Source organism: Ochotona princeps, chromosome 2 (genome assembly GCF_030435755.1).
Source record: "Ochotona princeps isolate mOchPri1 chromosome 2, mOchPri1.hap1, whole genome shotgun sequence".
In the NCBI taxonomy this organism is placed as follows: domain Eukaryota; kingdom Metazoa; phylum Chordata; class Mammalia; order Lagomorpha; family Ochotonidae; genus Ochotona; species Ochotona princeps.
In genome coordinates, this window is record NC_080833.1 from 80,581,000 (window position 1) to 80,596,422 (window position 15,423).

Sequence of the window (15,423 nt, forward strand, 5' to 3'; positions counted from 1 at the left end):
TCCGATGATTCACTCCCCAAGTGCGTCGCAACGGCCAGTGCACGCCGAGCCGAAGCCAGGAGACAGGAACCTCTTCCGGGTCTCCCACGCGGGTGCAGGGTCCCAAAGCTTTGGGCCGTCCTCGACTGCTTTCCCAGGCCACAAGCAGGGAGCTGGAGGGGAAGTGGAGCTGCCGGGATTAGAACCGGCGCCCATATGGGATCCCGGGGCGTTCAAGGCAAGGACTTTAGCTGCTAGGCCACACCGCCGGGCCCACAACTGAAGTATTTTCAATGGGGGTATTTGGTTTGGAGTTCCTGAGAAGCATATGCATTTTTAAAATTTTCAAAATTTTATTCATTTATTTAAGAGATTTATTCTTTTTTTATTGGCAAGGCAGATTTACAGAGAAGGAGAGAAAAAACTTCCATCCGCTTTTTCACTCTTCAAGTGACCCCAACTGCCAAAGCTGAGCCAATCCAAAGCCAGGAACAAGGAGCTTCCCCCAGGTCTCCCACACGGGTGCAGGGTCCCAAGGCTTTGGGCCGTCCTTCACTGCTTTCCCAGGCCACAAGCAGGGAGCTGGATGGGAAGTGGAACAACCAGGGTACAAACATGCCCCTATGGGATCCTGATGCTTATAAAGAGAGGATTACCAACTGAGCCATCACACCCACCAGAAGCACATTCATGCATATGCATTTATCTCCTAATGCCTTCTCCTGTCTGAAACGTACTCCTCTCATTCCCATCTCCCAAATCACTAAAGGATGAAAAGGGAAGCATGCACTAGAGCGGTGATAGCCGCATCAGCAACAGGCAAGAAGCTTGAGGGCCATGGGAAGGGCTGAAGGCAACTGTCAACTGAAGGCAGATGCTTGGCCAACCCTGGAGGCCTGCCTGTGTTGGCTGCATGCAGTGGCACAAGGTTGCTCTGAGCCACCAAATCCCCGCAAGGCCCAGAAATTCAAGGAATGAATGAACTTCCAAGAGTAAGCTTAACATCCACCCCTCCTCCTTTCTCCCTTCTCCTCATACACAGCGGAGGATGGGAACCTTGCTCACCCTCGACCTGTAAGCCAGAAGAGGGTCTAGACTTGGGGTGCATGACCCAGAAGGGGCAAGGGCCAGGCTGTGTGCTGAAAGTGGGCAGTATAAGGGAAGGTTTAAGTGCTGAGTCTAGAGGACCCTGCTCCTAACTCACACTGTGCAGCTCAGCGCTGGGGGCAGAGAGCTCTTAGCTAGAGACCAGAGACTTCCCCACTGAGGACGCTGCCAAAGCAGAGACCTACAGATACTGTCCTGCAGAGACCCCCCAGAGAAACAAGCTCCCCCTGAACTGCAGAGTAAGACCCAGTGAGCAGCAAGCAGCCCACTCATCCAGGGCTTCCACGTCACCCTGTAGCCCTCACTTTGAAGCTGGGACTGGAAACTGTTGACTATGAAACATATAAAGAAGGAAGAGATCAAAATGGGCAACTAAAGCAAAAGGAATTGGGAAAATAGACATGATGCAGGATGTCAAAACCATATACAACATGAACAAAACCATACACAACATGAACAAAACCATACACAATATACAATAATAAAATAAAGGCATACTGTGTGAAGAATTAGTACATGTAAGTTAAGACTCCACTCTCCAAAAAAGAATGAGAGAGCCAAAAAAACGCATTAAGAATTAAAACTACAACTGTAGGAGTGAATTTTTTATTAAACTTTATATATATGAAGTTGAACTTTGCTGGAAGCTCAAACAAAAAGAGATTTTAAAAAACAAAACAGAAAGAATACAAAGAGGATAAATTTAGGAAATCCAACTTCTGACTAACATGAGTTCCAGAAATAACAGGAAAAATATTGTTGTTGTTGTTATTAAACAGAGAGAGAATTATCATAGAAAATTTCCCAGGGTTGTAGAACAGGAATAAAGGGAAGATTCCAGAAGCTTTTTAAAGGAAGGAGTGGGAAAGAAAAAGATTGTAAAGGGTCAGGAACCAGAATAGGATGTGAAGTTGAACAGCAGCAGCTCTGCAGAAGGGAGACAGCCAAGCAAGGCTGGCACAGTTCTGGTTAAAGATGCTTCCAGTGTAAGATTTTAAACCTTTTCCTAATGCCAGTCAAGGAGAAAGAAGAGTCACATTCATACACACACAGTACCCTAAAAATCTCACTCTACGTCCTGTCTAGGAAGAATGTTCTCCACTGAAACGCGTCAGGAAGCCAGGGAGGAAAATCTGAGTTTCAGAAAATGGGTGGCAGCCCAGGCATGAGAGAAGGGAATTCCCAAAGAGGTAGCTGTGCAGCAGGTGCAAGACGCAGTGAATCCCAGGAGCGGTGACACCTTGAAGAGACAAAGAAATGGAGAATAGACTGAATGGGCTCGAATGGGTTGAGAAGAGATCTACACCTTGGTGAACCTGTGGGGATGCCCACAGAAAATCAAGTGGGCAAGTGGGGAATAATTATCAGCACCAGGAAAAAAAAGGAACGTTGCGCAGGAAAGGAAAAAGTTGCTTGGATGAGGTGTGAATATTATTCACCATGCACGTTACTTTTGTACTCATGATGTAAATACCAAGCATTAATGAAAATCTTGACTTTAATTATATTGGGGAGAAGGGAGGATGGGTGAATGAGTGTGTGGAGGAGGGAAGTGGTTTTGATGGTATAGAAAAAGGATACCCAAATCTTCCATAGTTCGGAGACAGTAACCTATCTGAAACTGAAAAATTAAGACATAGCCCTCAGAACATGTAACTGTGCAGTGTGGAGCAAGTTCCAGAAGAAACTGCTTAGATAAACTCCACAGGGAGAGAGAATTGAGGATGGAGGAAAAAAACTGCTGAATTTTTCTATTAAGCCTGGGCTTAAGAAAAGAGAGAGAAAGGTTATTTATTTGACAGAGCTACAGAGATAGAGATCTTCCAAATGTCGATTCACTCCCCAATTGGCCGCAACAGCTAGGAGTGTGCCAGGTGGAAGCCAAGAGCCAGGAGCTTCATCCGGGTCTTCCACATGGGTTAAGTCTGGCATTTGAAAATACTTTGTCTACTTCTTTGATCTTAAAAATAAATTAATTTAAAATAAAGCACATGGATATTTTTAGCATGAATATTTCATTTTTTATCAAGTTCTGCTTTCTTTTTGGCTTCCTGTCTAAATTTGAAACCTCGGGTTTTTTCTTATCTCAGAGTTCACAATTCTTTAATACCATGTCCTCGCCAGCACACGGGATGCGGGTGAATCATAGCCAGAAAGCATTTGTCTTTGTCATTCACCTAAGCTCAAAGAAGGCTGGAGAACTTGTCTACAGGCCGTGCAAGTGCCAGGCTACGGGCAGCCTGCAAAATGTACCTTTTAGAGCCATTTACTTGAAGAGCCGTTGTCAACTGAGTGCCATCACGGTGCTGTTAGGCGAGTGGTAAGAAGGAACTAGAGCCATTTAACTCATAGAAGGGACACTTAAGGCATGACTTCATCATCATTTTCGAATACACAAAAGATGGATTCCAGCTGTTCTGGATCTGCTAAGGAGGAAGAGAGGAAGCAGCTTCATAGCAGAGCCTAAGCAAGGGATTTGGATGGAGACGAATGCATTTCCCCACCTGAACAAGAGTTCCACAGACAGCAAAAGAATCTGTTCTTTATACCATAGATAAGTCCCATCGTCTCTAGGATTGGCAGAGATGAACTTTACAACTCCCCTGCCCCATCATGCAGAGATTTTACTGAGAGAAAATCAAGAAAGGGACATGGCCTTTGAAGGGCCCTGGAAGTTCTCCCCGACTCTCACCCAGCTACACATTGGAGGCCACCAGCCTGTGCAGCCAGGTTGGTTCAAAAGCCTCATTGCAAAAACTCAATAGTGCCAGGAGAGTTGTTTTCTGAACACTAAGCTGGCTCTAACTGGAGCCAAAGCTCTGCTTTATGCTGTGTTGTCCAAGGGCACTGAAAGTTACAAAATAGTACCCGTGTACCATGACCAAAGGTATAATCAAACCTGAATAGGTGGACCATTAAACCCTTGTCTGATAACTTGGGCCAATGAGATTGGCATTCTGAGGATCTGGCTCCATTGCACAGCATCAGGCATTATTGCAGTCAGGCGGCCCCAACTCTCAGAAGAGAGGGGAGTTGAGTTTTGTGAGTACGTCCTGGAGTCAGATGAGGCTTTACATTGCCTGAGTCTGCCTTCCTACCACTGCCCCCCAGAGCAGGTGGATGTGGCCCAGTCGGACGGAGCTCTGTCCTCCTAACTCCCAGGAGACCCTTGAATATGTCTGACTGCCAGCCTTCCAATAGACTCATCAGTGATTTGCTCAACACTGCAATGCCAGCCCCTAGACTAATTTTCAAAATACGGTGACATACAGAGATGGGTAGCATTTTACACCTCACTGGCTACACCTATTCCTACAGGTGGATGTTGCTGGTGGGTGGGGGACAGAGCTGAGGGCACCAGTTGCTTTGTAGCAGGCAAGGGATGACAAGATGATGCTGCCTGGGAGTGTTTGAAAGAGCTGAGAAGATGGTACCTGAAGGGTCTTCCACTTACTTAGCTTTGGCTTGGATTGAAAGGGCCTTTGTTTGAAGTTCCCTTGTTCATCCAGCTTCTAGAATCTCTGCATCTTCTTCCAGACACGCCTCACTGAGCCTGGAGTCATAACCAGGATATGTTACACACTGATGAAGTTGAGGCCACACTCACACGCATCCCCCTGACATGGTTCATCTCATCACAGTGCAACCATTTCGGAAAGTGGGTGCCGGCTCCCATCCTCAGTAGCTGGAATTGAAATCCCCAAGACCTCTCTCCATGGGGGCCCAGAAGTCATTGATTCCCTTAGCAGATGGAAAGCAAGGGCTAACTCCTTCCCCCAGCAAGCTCTCTTGAGCACCGTAAGAGGTTCTAAGGCACATTAATCTCCATAATGGAAAAGCTGATTATTATTTTTTTCTTCAAAAAGAAAACAAAAAGAGATGAGGAAAAGGAAAACTGTGTTCGATTTTCCTGGCCTACACTCCTCTAGCTGACCAGTTTCAGACGACTCTTTGTCTGCTGTGGCCTCTTTGGCTTCCTATTTTGAACACACTTGGGAGTGGGTTGAAACTCATATCACCCTTTCTGGGGACGGCAGGTCTGCAGTTCTTTGGCTCCCAATACCACTTCCACGTTCTCATCTTCCTCCTAGCTGATTTCAGGAACAGCAGGATGCAGCCCTTGCCAACTCGTGAAACATTTCTGGCCGTATTCCCTTTCCCTCCCTCTAAACCTAGGCTGTTGTCAAACTCTTGAGTCATAGTGACTTATTAGCAACCAGACTAAGTGGTAGAAAAATCTATTATGCAGAAACCAAGCTTTACTTGGAATCTTTGAAGTCCCTTCTGGGAAAGGGCCCCGTTGTCAAGGACTGGCATCAGCAGGGACTGGAAGGGTCACCCAAGGGTCGCACCAGCCCTCCTGCTCCTCTTCCTCCCTTGCTTTATCCATCAGGTCTTGGGTAAGGCAAAGGCTGTGCCAATTCTGTCCCTTTTTACTTTTTTCCCCCTCCAGCCTGTAAAACTAATTTGTACACATTTTTGAGAGCTACGTCATGACAAGTCCTGTAAATGATTCACGCTGAAGTGACCTTTACAGGGCAGCAGAGAAATCAGCTGGGTTTCAGGAGCCTAGAGCTGTACAGAGGCCAAAACACACCGGGCTTTCTGTCTCTTCCCTCCGAGCCTGAGCTCATGTTACTGCTCTGGCTGCTGAGCCTGGGCATGTGATCTGGCAATGATGTTAATCATCGAGCTAATGCCAGCAATATTTACATGTGCTCCTGTGTAGCTTAAGCCTTGGACATTGTGGTCTAACCCAATGTCTAAAATTGAACTCAAGGGTTGGTTGAAGATATTTTAAAGAGTGAAATTTGTTTAACTCCTTAGTGTGTGTATATATGTACATCCTTTTTTCTGTCCTATATTTGCCTCCTTGAAAAACCACTGAAAATAATTAAATTATTCTGAGATAATAATTTAATCTTAGCCATGAAGGGACATAAAACTATTGCCAACTATATCATTGCTTTGTAAATTGCTAGTACATGGCAATTGTTAGTGGAGTAGATATTTGGTGCAAAAGACCTCAAGTCAAAATGTCTTTTTTTTTTATTTGAAAGGCAGATTCAGAAAGAATGAAAGGGAGAGACCTTCCATTTGGTGGCTCATTCCTCAAACAGGCCAGAGCATGAGCCTAACCTGATGTCAAGAGTGCCTCGTTCCAGTTCCCACTGTTCCACTTCTAATCCAGTTTCTTGCCAATGTGCACCCTGGTCTTGAGTACCTGAGTCCCTGCCACCACGGGAGACCTAGACAGATGTCTGGGCTCCTGGCTTTAGCCTCATGCAGCCTTGATTGTTGCAGGTATTTGGAGAGTGAACAAGTGGGTGGAAGATCTCTCTTTCTCACTGACTCACTCTCTGCCTTACAAACAAGGTAAACATAAATCAATAAAAATTAAGAACAAGGGGGCCCAACACGATGTCTTGATTGGCTAATCCTCCTTCAAGTGCTGCCGGTTTGTGTACCACCTGCTCCATTTCCCATCCAACTCCCTACTTGTGGCCTGGGAAAACAGAGGAGGATGACCGAAAACCTTGTGACCCCGTACCCATGTGCAAGACCTAGAAGAAGTTCCTGGCTTCTGGCTTCAGACTGGCTCAACTCCGGCTGAGGCAACCACTTGGGGAATAAACCAGCAGATGGAAGATCTTCTCTCTGTAGATTTGCCTTTGTAATAAAAATAAATAAATCTTTAAAGAAGAAAGAAAGAAGGAAGGAAGGAAGGAAGGAAGGAAGGAAGGAAGGAAGGAAGGAAGGAAGGAAGGAAGGAAAGAAAAGAAAAGAAGGGAAAAAAGAAAAGAGATCGGGAGACACTGATTCAATGCTAGAATAGGCTAAGCCTCCACCTGCATTGCCAGCATCCCATATTCCATATGGATGCCAGTGTGAGTCCTGGCTGTGCCACTTACCATCCAGCTCCCTGCTTATGATCTGGGAAAGCAACGCAGAATTGCTCAAGTCCTTGGATGCCTGCACCCACATGGGAGACGTGAAAGAAGGTTCTGGCTTCAGACCTGCCCAGCTCCAGCCATTGTGGCCACTTGGGGAGTAAACCAGTAAATGAACAATCTCTGTCTCTCCTCTCTGTGAATCTACCTCTCAAATAAAATAAATACATCTTTAAAAAATTAAAAACAAGAAAGCTGTTAGCAAATCAACAATTTTTATATAGATTTTGGTTGCCTTTTAAATAGTGTTTTTAAAACAATTCTTTTTCCAATTCTCAGAAACAAAAATGAGCCTCCCGATCATCCGATCCTCTCGTCTCTCTCCATTCTTTTCTGCTACCACCAAGGGACGGTCGTCAAAGGGTCATTTTTAATCACTGTGCTAAGGATTCCAAGAACCGTTGTCCTGTGCATTTCCAACACTCTGAGAGAGAAGGTAAGGCAGTGCCCTGGTCTGCAGTCCCAGTGGCTGTTTGGGTGGCATAAAAAGTTCATGATGGAAAAATAAAGTAAGCGCTAGGGCAGGAGGGTGTCCTGTGGTGGTGGACATGCACCCTCAGGTCCTACCCATCACCCGCAAAGCTTCTCCCATCCCATGTTTTGTTTCTGGTCTTCTTTGTTGGGTGTGCAACATCCTGGTGGTAGAGGTGGCATGGAGTGGGGGTGGTTCTGAGTTAATTGGTTTTCTTTCCTATTTAAACGCAGAACGAATGGCATGGATGCTTACAGTGAAATTGAAGTAAGCTTCTGTGGACATTTTTTTTCTTTGAAGTACGAAAATAGGTGCTCCTGGTGAAGTGGTGAAATATCCCTTTCTTTTGTGTTTCCCAGAAAGTACCAGAAAGAAACTTTCCCAGAAAGTTTCTTGTGTTGATGAAGAAGGGAAGAGATACAGGGAGAGAGCATGAGTGTGCTTACACGCACATTCACACTTGAAAGTGAGAAATGGGCAAGTTGACCTACATCCCAGCTTGAAGGACAGAAAACTGTAGTGCTTTTGTGCTTCAGTTTTTCTCCTCCCTGGTTTTTATTTCCATGCACATTTGGTTATGAATGCCAGTGGAAACCAGAACACCAGGAAAACAGCTGTTCTCATGGTATTTCTAAGCCTGCCAAACAAGGGAAGATTGGACTTCACCCAGCTTTCCTATTCTCACTCTCTGTTCATTGCCCCCTTCCTCACAGGTTTTGTAGACTTAAGCTGTCTTATAAACCTACTTGCTTCCAACTTCTGGGGCATAGCCATGTTGTCTCTGTACTTTGGGGAAAATTTACACATAGATTCATGGTATATTTTCCAATGATTTTTGTTGGGTCATTTAAGCAGAAATCTGAATTATTGATCTTTTCAAATATGTAATCAAGATCTAAGGCTTCTAGTCAGTTGGGAAGAACTGATTGAATGTCATTTAAAATTATTTGGCTTCCTTATCTTGAAATGCATTCCCAGTCATTCTGATCAGAATGCATTCTAATCACAGAATATTTTCTTGTATTCCTGATAACATCCTGCCTACCATTTGGTGACTTGAAGAGCCATTGCCAGTCAGGACAAATGTAGCTCTTCTGTTTTTCACTCTTTGAAATTAGCTATTCAATTTTAGGAAAATTAAAGGAAGATTTCTTGAAAAACACAAAGGATTTTTATTTTAAAGATTTAAGATTTTGTGTGTGTGTGTGTGTGTGTGTGTGTGTGTGTGTAAGAGAGAAAGGAGAAGAGATTCAGGGACATTACCAAAAGTTTGTGTAAATAGAATTATAAATGATGTGTTTATTTCGGTACCAGAGAATTTTTGAAATCCCTGTGTGATGTTTTCATGAGACATATTGTTCATGAATGTGTTGAAACCCCTCCATATATATACATTAGCAATGGAGAATCATTACCCACTAAGCAGCTGGGAGCCTGCCACCTCTCCTAAGGTTGGGGATCTTAACCTCTCCGGGAAACAGCTTTACATAGATCTGAAAGAGAAGGTGGGAAGAGACCCAGGGTCCCTCTGGCGGAGGTCCATAAGGCTATTTATTACTCCTCAGACGCCCGAAGGATGAGGGTCCGTGATGTCACTGTTGGGAAAATGTGTCCTTTCTTGAGTTAAGGAGAAGTGTCCTCCTCAGCACCCTTGCTGCCTGGGGCTGTGCCTACAGTTTAAACATTTCACACAGCCACTGCCTTGTAATCTTTGCTGCATTAAAGAGGCTCATTCAGAGCCACTGCGGTGCTGACAAGTCTAGATCAAGTTTCATCCAATTGAATTAACAATGGGACAAGAAAATGTCCATATAAGGCTGTGTTATTCTTGGGGTCCTCATCTTAAGCTATTTTAGGATTGTTTGGAGGGATTTCTTTTTTCTTTTTTTCTCACTGCTGATGGTGGGTAGGATGTGGTCCTTCACCCTGCCCCTAAGCGTTTTCTGGAACTATTATTCATTCTTCAGTTATGCACAAATTCAAGTTATATTTCAAAGGACTGAATTTATCCCTTGAAATGTAACCCTGACAGTCTCACTGTAGGATTTATTCCTCCAAATTTTGAGGCTTGATTTATTTATGTGAACATATAAACAGGATCTACAATGTATTATTTGTTTGGGGTTTGGAGTTGTGTGTTTTGTTTTGCTTTCCACCTCTGGGATGTGAATGTTTCTTGAATATAAGCTTTGAGTTGAAAAAGCCAAGTGTGCCATTTAAGGGACTTAAGGGCAGCTGATGAGAGGTTTTTTGGGGAAAGCCAGAACTGGAGGCCTGATTTCCCTTTGTCATTGAATGTGAGCTAATCGTTGGCCATTTCTGCTGAGGTTAAGAGCAGCCATACAGGAAGGCATGTAAGAGGGGAACTTGGTGGTTGGTAGCAGTACTAATAATTACCAGTCACATGTATGAAGCAGAAGCTCTCTCTTGCAGGGTGAGATTGCTGCCATATCCCGGGGTGTGTGAGTCCAAGCAGGGCACAAAGGGACCTCAGAAATTACTGTTGCTCACATCTTCCCTCTGTTGTATCTCCTCTCTGTTCCTGTGGTTGCAACCTGGTCCCAGCAGCACAGCATATGTGCGAGGTGCAAGTTCAGATGTGGCCACTGCTGTTTCCGATACCTTGACAAACACCTGTGCCAGCTCAACCAGGTAGGTCCCCTGCCATCTGCCTCACAGAGGGCTCCAACTAGCAAATCGTGTAACTATTTTAGGCTTTCGGGCCATCCAGACTCTCACACAGTCACTTACCTCTGCCATCAAAGTACACAAACGCAACCACCGACAAAACGGAAAAGAATAAGCGTGACTGTGTTCATGGATGCTGATGTCTGAATTTCATGTGATTTTCAGATGTCAAGGAATAGTTCTTGTCTTTCTGACAAATTGCCCAACCATCTGAAATAAAAAAAATCACTTTGGTCTCAATGGGTGGAAAGCAGGTGGGCGTGTAGACCTGGCCCCCAGGGCAATGTTTGTTAGTCTTTCCTTTAGACCATAAGAGCTAGTCTTCAGATTCTCCAAGAGATATATTCCTCTTTTCAGAAGTAAGAGGGGGAAGGAATCTTTCAAAACCCAGCATAATAAATATATATCAACTAATAACTAATTTTCAGTGTCTTCTCCAAGAGCTATAATTTTCTTGAGCTAGGGAAAGAATTGCCTCCCTAATTTTTTATATATTTCACTGAGCTTTTCCTTTCAAGCTATAAATATTCCTTTTCAAATGATTAAAATTATATACTATAATTGTTTGCATTTCAGATGTTTTTGTTCTTTCCCAAGTCTTTCAAATTGATGGAAATTTAAATATATGTTTTATTTTTCAGTAGATCACTTTGGGAAATTTTAATAGGCCCTTGGCCAAACTTACACCAAACAGTATTTTTGTAAGCCAACAGATTGTTTTGTAATTTCAGAGTTCACAGAAATCTCTCTTCTTATTGTTTCCCCTCTTTCTAATAAGCATACCATTATAAGTAAAGGGACTAATTATACCACCGATATTCATTGTGTTTAGAAGTGGCATTTAGAATGCCTTTCATTATTCACAGAGAAGTGTGGCCTTTTACAGTAAAGCTTTATTTTTAGGGCTCTGCTTAGAAATCTTGGAGCACATTCTAGATTGTATTTCTTGATTTTTTGTATTGGTGCAAGTCAGCATGTATAAAACACAATAAAATATAGCATCCTTCAAAATACTGAATAATATAGTAAGTAAGCCAAGCTCTATGAATATACTTATCACAACATCAGATGCATACTCTGTCTTTTTTAAATTGCGTACATAAATCCAGGGACCTGCTTAGTCCATAAACATTTTGAAATTTATTACAAAAACTCTGATGCATTATGCATACATAAAAAGTCAAGGGAAAGACACATAGACTGGAAAGTCAAAAGCGGTGGAAACAAATAGTAGGCCCCAAGGTAGCATTGCCTTCCTTGCCAACTATATAATGCAATTCAGGTTATGGCTGTGTTCCTCGTTCACTCCAGTTTCCAACCCACCCCGTGGAAGCCTTGAGGCTTTTTGTGGATTCTCCAGGAACCACCATATCTAGATGGGGGAGATGGGTAGGGAGAAGGAGATGAGGTGGGTGCTGACTTAATATCACCCCTCTCTGTCCTGCTTTTCCAGCAGAACAGCCCTGCTCTTATGTGAAGTAAGGTGGGAATCCATTGAAGGTTCCATCTGAAGGCAGAACCCTGCTGTTGAAAGCACTTTGAAAATCACTCTCTGATATCATTCGCATTTTTTAGTTCTCTGCCCTCTTTCTAAAGCACATGCTTGGTACCTTCTGAAATTCCACTGCCTTTTACTAAACCAGTTCTGTACCTTTGGGGAGTTTCCAAGTTCCTAAGTGGGATAGTGATGAATCCTTGTAACAGATACACTAGGGGGGGTAATTGTTCTTGGATCACACAAAGGCTAAGCTAGCATTGACCCAGTCAGTGGTGCATGCAGAGATAGGTCTTTGGGATTCTAATTTGGGGCCTGTGCACTAGACTGTGGCCAGAACAGCTGTCACAGTCTTGACCTTGAGATGACCCCTATGCAACTGGGCAGCACCAGCTGATGTGGGCACTGCTGGCAGGTTTAAGATTTAGGAGACTGAGAAAGAAAGAAGAAAGAATGGAAAGATACATTTTTTAAAAGAACTGGGATGAATATCAATGAAGAAGGTAGGGTCACATGTGGTATAAATCCACTCTGGGAAAGTAGATCAAGATTTTGAAGAATAAAGATGATGATTGGATAGTGGTGATCACAACTTTTGTTGACCTCATTTGCCTGTGAACAAAGGAAAGTGAGCTGGAGAACTTCCGTCAGCCTTCAGAGACATTTCTGGGCATCGGAATGAGTTTCTAGGGGAAGCTTTGGCGTCTCTGTCTCTGGAAACCAGAATTTAAAGGACTGAGACCTATTTTATTTAACTTGCTTTGTAAAACAGGAGCTGGGAAAAGCTACAGGGGGAATGACATCCATTTGTTGCCATCAAAACCCGGATGCGCTTCTGTACGTAACATCAAGGAGCTGGTTGTGTTTTACCAGCGCTTTTTAAAAGCTTCATCCATCTTCACTAAGTCCCAGGAGGGAGGCAGGTGGCAGTTGCTACACTTTGTCGACACCCAGCCTAAGGCTGTCTAGTAACTCAGTGGCGGATTGAGTTACTTTCGTTTGGGAATAAAACCCCAAATCTCATCATTTCTCAAGTATTTGTCCCTCTGTATTGAAAATACCAAGTGTATGCATACCTGAAAAACTGACGTGTTCACTTCACAGATTGATGTATCCAAGAATCGTTTATTTTTTAGCTGTATAAAAACCATTTGGGCTTTGTCATAGCAGGGGGAAAGACAGTGGTGACCCAGAGTTAATATGAGCGTATGTCCGAACCTCAAAGCATTAGTCTGGGGTCATGGGAAACATTAAAGGACAAATGCATGAGATGTTTTATGTGACAGTATAGAAAAAATGCATGTGCAAGTGGTGGAAGGAGGGCTGTGGAAGTTCATAAAAGGAATACTTATAACTGGGGACACTCATTTGACTTACTATTGGAAATTTCATAGAAGTTTGACCTGAATATAGCACTCAGCTGGCCTCACCATTCACTGTAGGCATCGGCACTTAGCTGTGTTGCCAGTTCTGTGCTAAGCATTTTTCCTAGGTTCTACCAGTTGTTAGACTTTGAGGCCCTTTGGGATAGCAACTCCAGGTTACAGATAAGAAAGCTGAGACACAGAGAAGGCACAGTGTTAATGGCAGAGCTAGGCTTTGAACCCATGTCTGTTTGGCTTCTGGATGCATTTTTTAAATAGCTGCAGAAGGACTCATGATTACCATCTGGGGTTGTTCTCTTCCAGACCATTCCAAGTCAGAGTCAGGACAAGTTACTTTGCTAGCAGATTAAGTCTCATTATGTGGCAGATTTTTCTGTGGGAAGACAAGAAAGGGAGCGAGTCATGGGAGGCAGTGAATGAAGAACTTGGAACTCCCTGGGTCAGGCTAAGGCTGTACCCGGGCTCCTCAGACAGGTCAGTGGTTACAGCTTCCAGCTGTCCATGCTGAGCTCAGAGATCTTTAGGTAAGGAGACCCCACAGCACCCCCTCTCAGTACTTCCCAGGGACCTGGCTGAGAAACCCCCATGGGAGTGAGCAGGGCAACAATGGCATGCCTTGCCATGTTCTGTGTGATATCCACATGCAGCTCCTCATGGACATGTCCCCCTAAGTGCACATGTCTTGTCCCTATGGACACACACACACACACACACACACACACACACACACACACGGGCCCAGTTCCACTGTCAGTTTTAGATCAATACTCTCTGAGGTGTAGCCCACTGTGGCTTCACACAGGTCAAGTGTTGTGGTGTTGTCCACAAGCGCTCATCCTAATGGTCCCAAATGGATCTGAACATTCCAGAAAAATTACTTCCAACTTTTACCAGGAAATTATAGAATTCCACAGAACTTCGTATTTGAGTATCATGAGAAGTGCTTTACTGATCAGCAAACTAGGTAGTACATTATTAAAAGTTCACTAAAATGTGTGCTTTTTTAAAGATTTATTTTATTTTTTATTGGAAAGATTCACAGATAAAACAAGAGAAACATCCTCCATATTTTTTTTCCGTATTTAAGATTCTGCATCTGTTAATTGACTCTGAAACTGAGCCAATCTGAAGCCAGAAGCCAGGAGATTCATCTGGGTCTCCCATACGGGTGCAAGGTCCCAAGGGCTTGGGCCGTCCTGCTCTGCTTTCGCAGGCCACAAGCAGAGAGCTGGATGGGAAATGTAGCATCTGGAATACAAACTGGCACTCATATGGGATCCCAGCCCACACAAAGCAAGGATTTTAGTTACTAGCCTATTGCACCAGGCCCAAAATGTGTTGTTTTCTTTTCTTTTCTTTTCTTTTTTAAGATTTTATTATTATTGGAAAGCCGGATATACAGAGAGGAGGAGAGACAGAGAGGAAGATCTTCCATCCGATGATTCACTCCCCAAGTGAACCGCAACGGGCCAGTGCGCGCCGATCCGAAGCCGGGACCAGGAACCTCTTCCGGGTCTCCCACGCGGGTGCAGTGTCCCAAAGCTTTGGGCCGTCCTCAACTGCTTTCCCAGGCCACAAGCAGGGAGCTAGATGGGAAGTGGAGCTGCCGGGATTAGAACCGGCACCCAAATGGGACCCCGGGGCGTTCAAGGCGAGGGCTTTAGCCGCTAGGCCACGCCGCCGGGCCCCAATGTGTTGTTTTCTAACCCACATTGGTGTTTTACTTAGTTTGTTGAAGATTTAAATCCCATTAGTCTAGTCAGGTGATGCCTGGCTACCTACAGAGTGCCTGGCAGAGCTGGGAGCTGCCTGGTTGGTCAGCTATCTTAATGAACATTTGCTTCTGTTTATCGTTTGGGTCCTGTTCAACCAGCTATGATATCTCTTATGCCTTGCCTTCCTCTTCAGGCTTTAGGTCTTTCCATGGAAGCAGGAGCAGGTGCAGAAGTGAGCTGAGGATTGATGTTAAAGGAGCTTGAGAACCACTCTTTGTATTCCAGATTTCTGGGAGAAGCCCCTGGGCAGAGGAGACTGCCTAGTCCAGTCTGGCTCTTCCCTTATTACATACCCTGAGTAAGCTTCTGCAGAGTGAGGAATTGGGTTGAAATGGCCCCGAAGGTTTTGTGCAGCTCTCTGAATCTTGCAGTATCCGGGCCAGAGCTGGGGCATGGGGGTGCCTCTTTTCTCCTTCGCATGAGACATGGAGTAGGAAGGGGAAAAATACAGACTGTTTTCCTGCTGTGTATCAAAATGACAGGGTCATTTTTTTTTCATGCTGTTTCTCATTTATGGCGAAGACTCAACCAGTAATCACAGAAATGAGCAATGTTCCCTGCTGCCCTGATC

General features: G+C 44.3%; 1 protein-coding gene across 4 annotated transcripts in view; it reads left to right on the plus strand.

Annotated features, from left to right (window-relative positions):
• The window catches only part of SLC44A3 (solute carrier family 44 member 3), a 76,710-nt gene that overhangs the window by 39,815 nt on the left and 21,472 nt on the right, over positions 1–15,423 (plus strand). For 3 of the 4 annotated variants that reach the window (XM_058659343.1, XM_058659349.1, XM_058659328.1), the window contains exons 11-12: positions 7,317–7,473; positions 10,075–10,161. In XM_058659343.1, coding sequence (XP_058515326.1) covers positions 7,317–7,473; positions 10,075–10,161 — 244 coding nt within the window. The remainder of the gene's footprint in view (positions 1–7,316; positions 7,474–10,074; positions 10,162–15,423) is intronic. The other variant, XM_058659333.1, reaches the window with a different exon arrangement.